This window comes from Oncorhynchus kisutch, linkage group LG3 (genome assembly GCF_002021735.2).
Source record: "Oncorhynchus kisutch isolate 150728-3 linkage group LG3, Okis_V2, whole genome shotgun sequence".
Taxonomy (NCBI): domain Eukaryota; kingdom Metazoa; phylum Chordata; class Actinopteri; order Salmoniformes; family Salmonidae; genus Oncorhynchus; species Oncorhynchus kisutch.
This window is the reverse complement of record NC_034176.2, coordinates 37,926,581-37,941,052: the sequence shown is the minus strand read 5'-3', so window position 1 is coordinate 37,941,052 and position 14,472 is coordinate 37,926,581. Positions and strand designations below refer to the sequence as shown.

The 14,472-nt window shown below is 41.5% G+C and overlaps 1 protein-coding gene across 1 annotated transcript in view; it reads left to right on the top strand.

Moving 5' to 3' along the window:
- The window catches only part of zmat4a (zinc finger, matrin-type 4a), a 147,877-nt gene that overhangs the window by 119,333 nt on the left and 14,072 nt on the right, over nucleotides 1–14,472 (top strand). Inside the window, exon 6 of the mRNA XM_020463476.2 lies at nucleotides 7,572–7,668. Coding sequence (XP_020319065.2) covers nucleotides 7,572–7,668 — 97 coding nt within the window. The remainder of the gene's footprint in view (nucleotides 1–7,571; nucleotides 7,669–14,472) is intronic.

Sequence of the window (14,472 nt, the reverse complement as noted above, 5' to 3'; positions counted from 1 at the left end):
GTCCCAAAGTATCTTTGGAATATTTCTTTAGAATAGGTTAACTTTTGTACAATGGGGGATAGTGGATTGACGTAGGCTAGTTCTTTTGTTGTTCGTTAGGCCTACTTATCTTGTTGGCTGATGAAAAGTAAATGTGGACACTTCTAACATCTTCAATATGTGCTTCAGAATTCGATAAGACGGACATGCACAGTTGTGTCCCTGGTGTGTCTGTCTTCACTTGTAGTCTACTTTAGAGCTGAGATGCCTGTGAGAAGGACACAATCACGTGACGGGCATTGGCTAATAAGAATTGAGATATATGTGAGAGGGATGTGAGTGAGAGGTGCTTCAGAGCACGCCGATTGGCAGCCGGCAGAAGGGAATTATAATAATTATATTCAGCCCAAGGGCACTACGGCCACACAAGGGGGATGCCGTCAGGAAATTCGAGGCCTGGTGAGAAAATGATCAAGTGCTTATCAAATTGTGAGTGAGAGACTGATGAAGTGTGTGCAGTCTGTGCAAGAAACAAAGCAGAGCTCATTCCTTTCATGCAACTTTTTTTCAAATCATCATTAGAGTCGGATCACGCAGCCTTAGAATGTATTAAACATCTAAACTTACAGCCCAACATTTGTATCACAACTAAAGTTGAATAAATAACTAAATTAAGTGTATAGGAGGACCAGCTTCTTTGTTAAAAGCTTAACACAAAATAGCTACATGTGCACACTCTCTCGGAAATCGGTTGGAGAAAATATCCTTTCTATTTTATTCAGCTATGTTCAATTGTATTCGTCATGCTATAAAATAATATAAAATAATGCCATGGAATTCTAAGCAAATCCTGTCTGCTAAATGAACTAGTATATCCCACAGCCATTTGGCATAGCCAGATCAAGGCCTAACATAATGTCAGAGTATGCTATTATGTTCTTCTGAAATAGACAAAAATAAATAATGGATTTATTGTGATGGTGTAGGCTATATTAAATTGATTTATTATACTTTTTTTATCAAATTGATTTATTATACTTTTTAAAATATAGATGTTCCAAAGGTCTGCATCCGTGGCTTGTAGGCTATGTGGGAAGCCAGGAGAGGCTAAACGTATTTATGTTAATTATTAGTCAATTACCATGAGACTGGCAGTTATTTTCTTGACAATCACCGGCTGACAACATTTCTTGACCGCCTCAGCCCCAGATATGATTGCATCACTGAATATGACTATATCGCTCCAAAGTGTTTAATTTGCACCCTAGCCAGTCCTGTCAATCAGGCCATGGCTAGAAGACAAATTGTGTTTCTCTGGACTCCATCCCAGCATCGTTAATTGGAGGGATGTGTCCGGGAGATGTAAATTGGCACGTCCTCTCTAACAGCTTCAGCAGCTTCCTCCCGAGGCCCTGCAATCACAATTCACAAGCCATTCTTCTTGTCTGTGTGCTTCCATTCCCACTCCCTCCTGACCCAAAATAGATATTTTACTGCCATTTACTGCCTTAATAGCAGGCTCAGAGACTGGCAAATTACACAGAGACGGTCAAGCTCCGACTCCAAGAGGGCACAGGTTGAAGGAAACTCTGTTCTTTGTTCTAGTTATCGTATATTTCAGCAGAGGAGGAGAGGCAAATCAATATGCAGACAACCGGGAGACTGGGAGATTACACAAACACATCAGTATAACAGTGACACCCATTTACACTCAATTTATTTCCCATCGTTTTAGGTGTACTGTTTTTTGAGAGATTGCAATCTTATCTGCCACATGATTCACTGAACAAGATTGCTTTTAACAAGGATTTTATTTCAACACTTTGGATTGTTTAAAGATGGGTGAATTAGATAGATGGGGGATTTTTAGAGCAACAGGGTGTTTACACTGCAGGCTTTATACACATCATTTGGAATTTCCCTGTTGAAGACATGTTTGTTGGAATACGTCGGTGGTAAGGCATTTTTTTGTTGCAGGCTTTCAGTTTTAATTGTATATATATAACCCAGAACATATTTTGTTCTCAGCATTTCCTTATCCATTAATACAATCCTTGCCTACTAGTTTGAGGTTTCTTCAGGTTTCTTGCGATCGCACAAGTGAGGGATGTTTTTCATTACGAGTTCAGTTTTATAAACCCATTAAATATGATACAGCCAAGAAGCTGACTGTAGTTTTGCACTATTGGGCCATTTGGCGTGATCTAAGCGGTGTCCCTTGCCTTTTTTATATTTCAGAGGAAGCATATGCTGTTTCAGCTCTCGGGTGCTTTGCTGCAGTCAGAGCTGTACTGTAGCTGTCACTGAGCACGAGATGCACCATCTGAGTGGGGCAGATGGCTCGTGGTTAATTTAGCATGAAGCATGGACCCTCACCACCTTTCTATGTTCATGAACAATCCACGCAGATGATCACGCTGTTGATCAATCACTCTCTCTGGTTGCCGGGACAATATCTCTCAATTAGCCATTAAGACAATATAAGCTGTGGCTGGGAAGTAGAGTGACTCAATTGAGCATTTACATAAGATATTACCATTAGAAATACACTAGGGAAGGGGAGAGATGAACCGGACAACATGGCAGATGTGATCACGACACTGAATTGAATCTACTGTAAACTAACTGTGATACAGTATACTGTATGGATATGGTGACATCTTCTAGGTGTCTGACATGTAGTTATCTGACTGTGTCCCGAGTTGGCTCTGGATGAATCCTCTTCAATAGGTGTCCTAGATGTTGAAACCAAGATCTATGTGTGAGATTTAGCTGAAGATTTTCAATTGGCTCTTCTACCTGTTACTCTATTGTCATTTTAGGAAGGTCAATTTCAAGTTTAACAGAAATAAGTGGCTCTCTCATGACTCACCAAAGAGCAGAGGAACCTGAATGAAGGAAGGATTTTTAAAATATATATTTTTTATTTATTTCACCTTTATTTAACTAGGTAGGCTAGTTGAGAACAACTTCTCATTTGCAACTGTGACCTGGCCAAGATAAAGCGTAGCAATTAGACACATACAACAACACAGAGTTACACATGGAATAAACAAAACAAACAGTCAATAATACAGTAGAACAAAATAAAAAAAAAGTCTATATACAGTGAGTGCAAATGAGGTAAGTTAAGGAAATAAATAGACCATGGTGGTGAAGTAATTACAATATAGCAATTAAACACTGAAAAGGTAGATTGGCAGAAGATGAATATGCAGGTAGAGATACTGGGGTGCAAAGGAGCAAAATAAATAAATACCAGTATGGGGATGAGGTAGGTAGATGGGCTGTTTACAGATGAGAGTGATGAGAGTGAATGCAGCAGCAGCAGCAGCAGAGGCACAGCGCTCCAGCAGCTGTAGACTGGTGCTCCATTGCTCATGCAGGGCGGGCGCCACGGGAGGTGCTGCAGGTTGTATTGCCTTGATGGATGCCGGGGCTGCAGCACATTCTTTCACCTTTTCAAAAAAGCGTTTGAGAAGTGGCCTGTCAAAAGGCTACGCGGTGCCGAGCCCGAGCGACAGCCCTGCCGCTCACTGCAGCGCTTTAATGTCAGAATCATGAGAGTGTCAGGGGAGCCTCTATCTCTCTTTCTCTCTCTCTCTCTCTCTCTTGCAAAATTTAAATGTAGGCAAGGCAGTCTTCGCTCTGACACATGGTTACTGAGGGGCTGACAACAGATGGAGAAATTGCAGAGAGAGAGAGAGAGAAAGAGAGAGAGCAATAGAGAAAGAGAGAGAGATTCTTGTCTCCCATCTCAGTCTGTCTGAACTTCATTAAAATGGGATCAGAACAGCGGTTTTTCTATCTAGCTATGACAGGGATAGAAGTCAACAAGCACTTAACATCAGTGTCATCTATGTACAGTACTGGATGATGTTAGAAATAATCTGGGTACTTTGTTTCTGCTGCTGACCTTTTGTTCAGTCTGACATAACCTCATATTGAGACAATCTGGGAGCCATGCCCCCCCCCCCTCTCCCTCCCTCTCTCTCTTTTTCTCTGTCTTTCTTTCTCTCTCTCTCTCTCTCTCTCTCTCTCTCTCTCTCTCTCTCTAAGAGCTCATCAACGTGGGGGATATGACCTTAGGTCGGAGGAGAGACTGGATAATTAGATTCAATGACGGGACATTAGTGTGGACATTTATCCTTACCTTGGCCTTTCTTGCCCTCCAAACCATTGCACTCAATTCAGAGAGAGGTTGCAAGCGATTGGGCTATTTGTCATGCCACTGTGTCGTTAGTTTGAACATGACAGCCATTACACTGTCACAGCAGGGCACCAGCTGAACAACTGTATCAGACAGACAGACATAGGATGTGTCCCAAATGGCACCCAATTCCCTTTATAGTGCTGTATAACTATGTAGGGAATACGGTACCATTTGGGATGTATCCACGGAGAAATGGTTTGTCACTCTGTTAGTTGCTGATTTGGTGATCCACTGTCGCCGAAGACATCAAAAGGGGAGAGAAATAAAGTGATCGTCTCATTCAGATCTTAGTTGAATCTTGGAGTGAGCTAGTTAGCCTCGGGTTTTTACACCCAAAGCAGTGGTGCGTAATAACAAAATACAATCAACAGCTTACATATCACTCAAAGCAGAGCTCTGTCTAATTAGAGCTAAGGTGTGTCCATCGTCAAAAACCTCAGTAATGGATGTTATGATTTCAATGTAATTTAATTGTGATCAATACTAAATGTGTGACATTTCAGTGTGGGCATGTCTTTAATTGATTCTTTCCACTTCCCCCACACCAGGAACAGTCATTAGTGAAGTTGATCAGGCGTAGCTTGACAAGCACTGAGCACCGACCCTAGGTTGCATCTCCAATGGCACCCTATTCCCTGTTTAGTGCACTGCTTTTGACCATAGGGCAGTATGTTAGGTAAAGGGTGGCATTTGAGATGCATTTCTAGTGTCTCCAACAGACAGCTGTATAGAGCAGTAGTTCCCAAACAGTGAGGCACACTTTTTAAGGAACTCAGTCCGGCTTGAAACTTACTCTTGAAAGTTGTAATAGTAGAATTCAAAAGGAATGCAATTTAGTGCGTCATCAGTTCCTCTTGTCATGTCAGTCCTTACATACCTTAGTGAGCTATTTGTCAGGTAATGCTTTTTTTCTTTCTTATGTCCATAGATATTGTTTATTGTTGTAATATTTTAGCCACTCAAATATCACATGTTCCCCAATGCTGGAAGGGGGCCCCAAGTGAAAAAGCTTGGGAACCTCTAGTGTAGAGGAAATAGAAGCTGCTGTTAGTTAGTCTGATATCATCCCGTTTAGCTTTCTAATATTTTTATTGACAGCACTGTGAAAGCATGCTGACCAGGTGCCTCATTTATAAACATTGTGCACGCACAAAATATGCCCCAAAACATGCGTGCACCAGTTTTCACGCAAAAGTTGGCATATATAAAAAGGTAACTTTACGTGAGAAGTGCTTACCTCCCGCAAATTTTAGAGGTTGAAAGAAGGTTAGTAGCCTAGTAGCCTTGTGCAAATGGGGAATATATGATGACACTCTTATTCATAACAAAATAACTGGTAGCTTAACAAAATAACAAGATGCAATCATTTGCCAGTAGTGAGAAGAGTGAAAATCTATCTATTTTATCTTTGCATTCTAAAATAAAATAGAAATAAGCATCTCCTGTGTGGTGCAGCGGTCTAAGGCACTGCATCACAGTGCTTGAGGCATCACTACAGACCCAGGTTCAATCCCATGTGGTGTCACAGCCGGACGTGACTGGCAGACCCATGAGGCGTCGCACAATTTGCCCAGTATTGTCCGGGTTAGGGAAGGGTTTGGCCGGCCGGGATTGCCTTGTCCCATCGTCCTCTAGTGACTCTTTGTGGCGGGCCGGGTGCACGCCAGCAGGACTGTGTTTCCTTCGACACATTGGTGTGGTTGTCTTCCAGGTTAAGAGAGCAGTGTGTCAAGAAGCAGTGCATGGCTCTCGACCATCGCCTCTCCTGAGTCTGTAAGGCAAGACTGTCACTACCAACTAGATATCATGAAAAATGGGGTAAAGGTTTATTTTTTTAAAAGGATCTATATCTTATTATTTATTTCATTTCCATGATCATTGAAGAATAAATTCCTCATCCTTTTCTGGCTGTGATGGTTTCATACTCCTGAAAGAGACCATTTCTACAACAAATTTGGATAGGGTAACATTCGTCCCATCTCCCATTTTATTGGGCCCACTTTAATAGATAGTAAATAGTAAGATAAGCTATTTCAAGTATTTTGCTCTATGCAATCTGATCCGAAGCGCAGTTTAATGGTAGAACAGATGGTTCATCTTTTCCATTGACGTTTGTAGGCTACGTCTGAATACTGTAATGCCAAATCGCTCAAGTAGACAATATTAAATTCATAAACCTATTACAAATATCATAACCATCGCAGTATAAATTCCTCACCTTTTTCCTGGCCACGATGAGTTCCCATTCCCGAAGTAGCTATACAACAATCATGCGTATCTTTCATTGAATTGTGCCTATTAGATAGGCTATTATAATTTCATGGTTTTTGCTGTATGCATCCAAACGGGAGTGCAGGTTTATAACAGAGTAGAATCTAACAGGTGAACAGAAAATGTACCTCTTACAGTGGTAGCCTAAGCACTTCCATGAAAGTATACATTGAGTGTACAAACATAAGGAGTTATTTTCTAATTGTATCACAGCTTTCACCGGGATTCACCTGATGAGTCTGTCATGGAAAGAGCAGGTGTTCCTAATATTTTGTATACTCAGTGCACAGGCCTACTGTATTTTTTTTTTTTTTTTTCCAGGGTAAACAATGTTCCTGAATTCGCGGGCAGTGCAGCATATAAAGATCCACAATAATTAGCAAAGACATTTTGATCAAGTTGGCGATTGCTGTTTTGTTTAGATACTGCCTAGGCCTAATTCCAACACTTCCAAATTATACAGGAAATAAGGGTGTTAATGTCAACATAAAAGGAGAATAATGGGCGTTATTCAGGCGGAGTCATAATGATTGTTCACGTGTGCACAGTTTTACGACAGGTCTGATTTATTAACAGGAAACATGCTTATGTATGGCGCGCGCCAGTTTATGCATTTCAATATTTTTGTGCATGTGCAGTCTTTTCAGAAATGGTACATAGATATTTAGTTTAAAATGTATGCAACTTTTATAAATGAGGGCCCATGTCTTTTCAATAGAACTATTGATTCCTTAAAGGTCTGTCTCCGGTGGAATAGAATAGTTCATGTATACATAATTAATAGCATTTATGGTGGGACGTGGAACGTACATGTACTTGAACATGGTTCCAAGGTTACAAAGTACAATAATTTCAAATGATCGTGCTTCTACACCTGCATTGCTTGCTGTTTGGGGTTTTAGGCTGGGTTTCTGTACAGCACTTTGAGATATCAGCTGATGTATGAAGGGCTATATAAATACATTTGATTTGATTTGATTTGAAACAAGTAGTTAGCTAATACATGCCACCTGTCTAAATCCCGCTAAAAACAAAAGAGCATTTGAGAAATATGTTTATATATGTTCATTAATCGAGTGTATCTGTGTTTGTGTGTTTTTAATTCCAGGTCTGAAACGTAGCTATACCTGTGAAGTCTGCAGTGTCACACTCAACTCTGTGGCACAGTACCATGCACATCTGCAGGGCTCAAAGCACCAAAACAAGTGAGTTTTCTTCTCTGTGTACCGCAGCTAAACAGAAGATTTCACACTGTGTATACTCCTTGTCTGATGATGAGTGGCCAGCAATGTACAGTACCGGTGAAAAGCTTGAACACGCCTACTACTCATTCCAGGGTTTTTCTTTATTTTTTTGACTATTTTCTGCATTGTAGAATAATAGTGAAGACATCAAAACTATGAAATAACACATATGAATCATGTACTCACCAGAAAAGTGTTAAACAAATCCAAATATATTTGAGATTTGAGATTCTTCAAAATAGCCGCTATTTGCCTTGACGACAGCTTTGCACACGCTTGGCATTCTCTCAACCAGCTTCATGATGTAGTCACCTGAAATGCATTTCAATTAACAGGTGTGCCTTGTTAAAAGTTCATTTGTGGAATTTCTTTCCTTCTTAATGCGCTTGAGCCAATTTGTGACAAGGTAGGGATTGTATTCAGAAGATAGCCCAATTTGGTAAAAGACCATATTGTGGCAAGAACAGCTCAAATAAGCAAAGAGAAATGACTGTCCATCATTACTTTACGACATGAAGGTCAGTCAATGTGGAACATTTCAAGAACTTTGAACGTTTCTTCAAGTGCAGTCACATAAACCATATGATGAAACTGTCTCTCATGAGGACTGCCACATGAAAGGAAGACCCAGAGTTAACTCTGCTGCAGAGGATAAGTTTATTAGAGTTACCAGCCTCAGAAGTTGCAGCCCAAATAAATGCTTCACAGATTTCAAGTCACAGACACATCTCAACATCAACTATTCAGAGGAGACTGTGTGAATCAGGCATTCATGGACAAATTGCTGCAAAGAAACCACTACTAAAGGACACCAATAAGAAGAAGAGACTTGCTTGGGCCAAGAAACATGAACAATGAACATTAGACCGGTGGAAATCTGTCAAATCAAACCTTATTTGTCACATGTGCCGAATACAACAGGTCGTAGACCTTACCGTGAAATGCTTACTTACGAGCCCATAACCAACAATGCAGTTCAAGAAAGTGTTAATAAAATATTTACCAAATAAAGTAAAGTAAAAAATAATAAAAAGTAACACAATAAAATAACATATATATATATATATACATATATATATATATATATACAGGCTATATACAGGGGGTACCGGTACCGAGTCAATGTGCGGGGGTACAGGTTAGATGAGGTCATTTGTAAATGTAGGTAGGGGTAAAGTGACTACGCATAGATCATAAACAGTGAGTAGGAGGAGTGTAAAAACAAATGGGGGGGGGGGGGGGTCAATGTAAATAGTCTGGGTGGCCATTTGATGAATTGTTCAGTAGTCTTATGGCTTGGGGGTAGAAGCTGTTAAGGAGCCTTTTGGTCCTAGACTTGGTGCTCCGGTACCACTGCCGCGCGGTAGCACAGGGAACAGTCTATAACTTGGGTGACTGGAATCTTTGACAATTGTTGGGCTTTCCTCTGACACCACCTAGTATATACACTGGCAAGAAAAAGTATGTGAACCCTTTGGAATTACCTGGATTTCTGCATAAATTGGTCATAAAATATAACAAACAGTCTGCTGATACTAATAACACACAAACAATTATACGTTTTCATGTCTTTATTGAACACACCATGTAAACATTCACAGTGTGGAGTGGAAAAAGTATGTGAATCCTTGTTAATAACTGGTTGACTCTCCTCCTGCACAACGTCCAGGAGGAATTTTTGACCATTCATCTTTATAAAACTGTTTCAGTTCAGCAATATTCTTAGGATATCTGGTGTGAACCGCTCTCAAGGTCATGCCACAGCATTTTAAATCAGTTTGAGGTTAGGACTCTGATTGGGCCACTCCAGAAGGCGTATTTTCTTCTGTTGAAGTCATTCTGTTGTTGATTTATGTCTGTGTTTTGGGTTGTTGTCCTGTTGCATCACCAAACTTCTGTTGAGCTTCAATTGGCAGACAGATAGCCTAACATTCTCCTGCAAAATGTCTTGAACTTGGTAATTCATTTTTCCGTCGATGATAGCAAGCTGTCCAGACCCTGAGGCAGCAAAGCAGCTCCAAACCATGAGGCTCCCTCCACCATACTTTACAGTTGGGATGAGGTTTTGATGTTGGTGTGCTGTACCTTTTTTTTCACACACATAGTGTTGTGTGTTCCTTCCAAACATCTCAACTGTAGTTTAATCTGTCCACAGAATATTTTGCCAGAAGCGCTGTGGAACATCCAGGTGCTCTTTTGCAAACTTCAGGCGTACAGCAATGTTTTATTTGGACAGCAGTGGCTTCTTCCGTGGGGTCCTCCCATGAACACCATTCTTGTTTAGTGTTTTACGTATCATAGACTTGTCAACAGAGATGTTTGCATGTTCCAGAAGTCTTTAGCTGACACTCTAGGATTCTTCTTAACCTCATTGAGCATTCGCACTGTGCCATTTCAGTCATCTTTGCAGGACAGCCACTCCTAGGGAGAGTAGCAACAGTGCTGAACGTTTTCCATTTCTAGACAATTTCCAGCTTAATGCAAGTCAACAATTCTTCTTCTGAGATCTCTTTTGTTCGGGGCATGGTTCACATCAGGCAATGCTTCTTGTGAATAACAAACTCCAATTTTGTGTGTTTTTTTATATGGCAGGGCAGCTCTAATCAACATCTCCAATCTCGTCTCATTGATTGGTCTCCCGGTTAGCTGTCTCCTGACTCCAATTAGCTTTTGGAAAAGTCATTAGCCTAGGGGTTCACATACTTTTTCCAACCTACACTGCGAATGTTTAAATTATGTATTCAATATAGTCAAGAAAAATACAATCATTTGTGTTCTTAGTTTAAACACACTGTGTTTGTCTGTTGTTGTGACTAAGATGAAGATCAGATCAAATTTCATGACAAATTTATGCTGAAATCCAGGTAATTCCAAAGGGTTCACTTACTTCTTCTTGTCACTCTAGGTTCTGGATGGCAGGATGCTTAGCCCCAGTGATGTACTGGGCCGGTCAGATGCAGAACAGTTGCCATATGCAACCGGTCAGGATGCTATCGATGATGCAGCTGTAGGACTTTTTGAGGATCTGGGGACACATGCAAAATCTTTTCAGTCTCCTGAGGGGTAAAAGGTGTTGTTGTGCCCTCCACTACAACCCTGTCGATGAGAATGGGGTCCAGTTCGGCCTGCGTTTTCCTGAAGACCATGATCATCTCCTTTGTCTTGCTCACATTGAGGGAGAGGTTGTTGTCCTGACACCACACTGCCAGGTCTCTGACCTCCTCCCTATAGGCTGTCTCGTCATTTTCGGTGATCAGGCCTACCACTGTTGTGTGGTCAGCAAGTTTAATGAAGGTGTTGGAGACGTGTTTGGCCACTCAGTATTGTGTGAACAGGTAGTACAGGAAGGGACTAAGCACGCACTCCTGACGGGCCCCAGTGTTGAGGATCAGCGTGGCTTCCCTTACCACCTGGGGGCTGCCCGTCAGGAAGTCCAGGATCCAGTTGCAGAGGGAGGTGTTTAGTCCCAGGGTCCTTAATTTATTGATGAGCTCCATTGGCACTATGGTGTTGAAATCTGAGCTGTAGTCAATGAACAGCATTCTCACATAGGTGTTACTTTTGTCCAGGTGGGAAAGGGCAGTGTGGAGTGTGATTGAGATTGCGTCATCTGTGGATCTGTTGGGGCGGTATGCGAATTGGAGTTGGTCTAGGGTATCCGGGATGATGCTGTTGATGTCAGCTTTGACCTGCCTTTCAAAGCACTTCATGGCTACCGACGTGAGTGCTACGGGTCGGTAATCATTTAAGCATTGGGCACATGGACTATGGTGGTCTGTTTGAAACGTGTAGGTATTACAGACTCAGCCAGGAGAGGTTGAAAATGTCAGTAAAGACACTTGCCAGTTGGTCCGCACATGCTTTGAGGACACATCCTGGTAATCCGTCTGGCCCCACGGCTTTGTGAATGTTGACCTGTTTAAAAGTCTTGCTCGGCTACTGAGAGCATTGTCATGCAGTCGTCCGGAACAGCTGGTGTTTTCATGCATGCTTTGGTGTTGCTTGCCTCGAAAAGAGCATAACAGGCATTTAGCTCATCTGGAAGGCTCGCGTCACTGGGCAGCTCACGGCTTGGTTTCCCTTTGTAGTCCATAATAGTTTTCAAGCCCTGCCACATCCGATGAGCGTCAGAGCAGTTGTAGTAGTAATTACTTAAAAATCATATAATGTGATTTTCTGGATTTTTGTTTCAGATTCCGTCTCTCACAGTTGAAGTGTACCTATGATAAAAATTACAGACCTCTACATGCTTTGTAAGTAGGAAAACCTGCAAAATCGGCAGTGTATCAAATACTTTACTGTATTTCAGTTTTTATTGTCCCGTTGGTCGGATTGTCTTGATTGTATGTCATCCATTTTGTTTTCCAATGATTGCATGTTGGCCAATGGAACTTATGGTAGTGGAGGTTTACTCACATGGCTACGAATTCTCAGAAGGCAGCCTGACCTCTGCTCCCCTTTTCTCTGTCTTTTCTACACGCAAATGACAGGGATTTGGGCCCGTTCCCGAGAAAGCAGTATATCCTTTGTGTCTGACTCATTACAGAAAAAAATCTTTGTCCAGTTCGAGGTGAGTAATTGCTGTTCTGATGTACAGAGGTTATTTCCGGTCATAAGAGATTGTAGCAGCAACATCATGTACAAAATAAATATCACAAAAAAATTAACAAAAGAGCACAGTTGGTTAGGAGCCCGTAAAACGGCAGCCACCCCTAACGACTTCATTCTTCCTTTGGTCTGATGAGTCCGAATTAGAGATTTTTGGTTCCTATCGCCGTGTCTTTGTGAGATGTAGGTAAATGTATGATCTCTGCATGTGTGGTTCCCGCCGTGAAGCATGGAGGAGGAGGTGTGATGTGTGGGGGTGCTTTGCTGTTGACACTGTCAGTGATTTATTTAGAATTCAAGGCACACTCAAGCAGCATGGCGACCACAGCATTCTGCAGTGATACGCCATCCCATCTGGTTTGCACTTAGTCCCCCTATCATTTTTTTTTCAACAGGACAATGACCCAACACACCTCCAGGCTGTGTAAGGCTATTTGACCAAGAAGGGGAGTGATGGAGTGCTGCATCAGATGACCTGGCCTCCACAATCACCCAACCTCAACCCAATTGAGATGGTTTGGGATGAGTTGGACTGCAATGTGAAGGAAAAGCATCCAACAAATGCTCAGCATATGTGGGAACTCCTTCAAGACCGTTGGAAAAGCGTTCCAGGTGAAGCTGGTTGAGAGAATACCAAGAGTGTGCAAAGCTGTCATCAAGGCAAATGGTGGTTTGATTTGTTTAACACTTTTTTAGTTACTACATGATTCAATATGTGTTATTTCATAGTTTTGATGTCTTCACTACAACGTAGAAAATAGTAAAACTAAGGTAAAACCCTTGAATGAGTAGGTGTGTCCAAACTTTTGACTGGTACTGTAAATTATACCGCGTTTGGTTTAGGAATATATGCCACTGAAAATCAATTGGCACTTTCAGCCATAGCTATAGCTAGAATAGATAGAATGTATGCAGCTATAGATGATGTGAGAGATTTTGAAGACTGAGTAAGCAAAATATTAGATAGAGGGGGAGTCCCTCTTCTGGCTTCGGGCGTCTTTGTATCTTTTTCCACTTAAGTTCAGACTTATTGAAAGCAATTAGTTTTTGAGTAGGGAAAACGATTCTAATTGAGCCATTTTTTCACTTCTTTCACATTGCTGCTGCTAATTGGTGGCCAATGCCGTGGTGCCTGCGGGAGTGGCACCCAGATTCAACAAGCGCTTGCTGTACTGTAGACACAAACAAACACCCAGAGCCCGGGCTAGCTCCATCAGGCTGTGATCATCAGAGAGAACAAACAACTAGCGCTAATGCACAACTAAAATGCACACACACACACACACACAAACAAACAAACAACCATCTAAGTCAAACATCTACCGCTAATACACAACTAAAATGCAAACACACTTACACAACTATCTAACTCAAACAACTGGCAATTATACACAACCAACACACACAACTAACACCAAGGGTGTTTCTCAAAATGCATACTACCGTGCTCCGAGCACACAAATTGGAGCATGGGAGGGTCAGAGTATTTGTCCAAATCAAAGTATGCAAAATGGAGCACAGAGGGTACTTATCAAATGTGTACTCCGTTGGTACATATTTTGAAGCATGCATCGATACACGCTTCAATGAAAAGTATGCAAAGAAATATAATGCAACCACGTAAGAAATGACGCATATTTTCTTGAAATCAATGGTTGCCATTATTTGTCCTGAAGCGAGAGAAAATACACTCCAACTTCAGAATGAAATGTTGCCTATTCATATCTCATATGTTGCCCGACTACAATATTTTAGCTTGATACGTAAATTTTGGCATGTTACCTACCTACAATACCTACTGTGGTGTTCGTAGGTCGCAAGCCCATGGTAAGTCAATAGAGCTAACTGGCTAGCTAGGGCAGCCTAGTGGTTAGAGCGTTGGGTCAGTAACCAAAAGGTTGCTGGATCGAATTCCCGAGCCGACAAGGTAAACAAAATCTGTTCCCTTGGTGCCTGAAATGTGGATGTTGATTATGGCAGCCCCCCACGCCTCACTGATTCAGAGGGGTTGGGTTAAATGCTGAAGATGCATTCAGTTGTACAACTGACTAGGTATCCCCCTTCTTTTCTTCTTTTTTTTACTACTGTTAGCTAGCAAGATAGCCACAATGAATAGTTAGCTAGCTACCCACGAATAATTGACATCTACCTTGGATA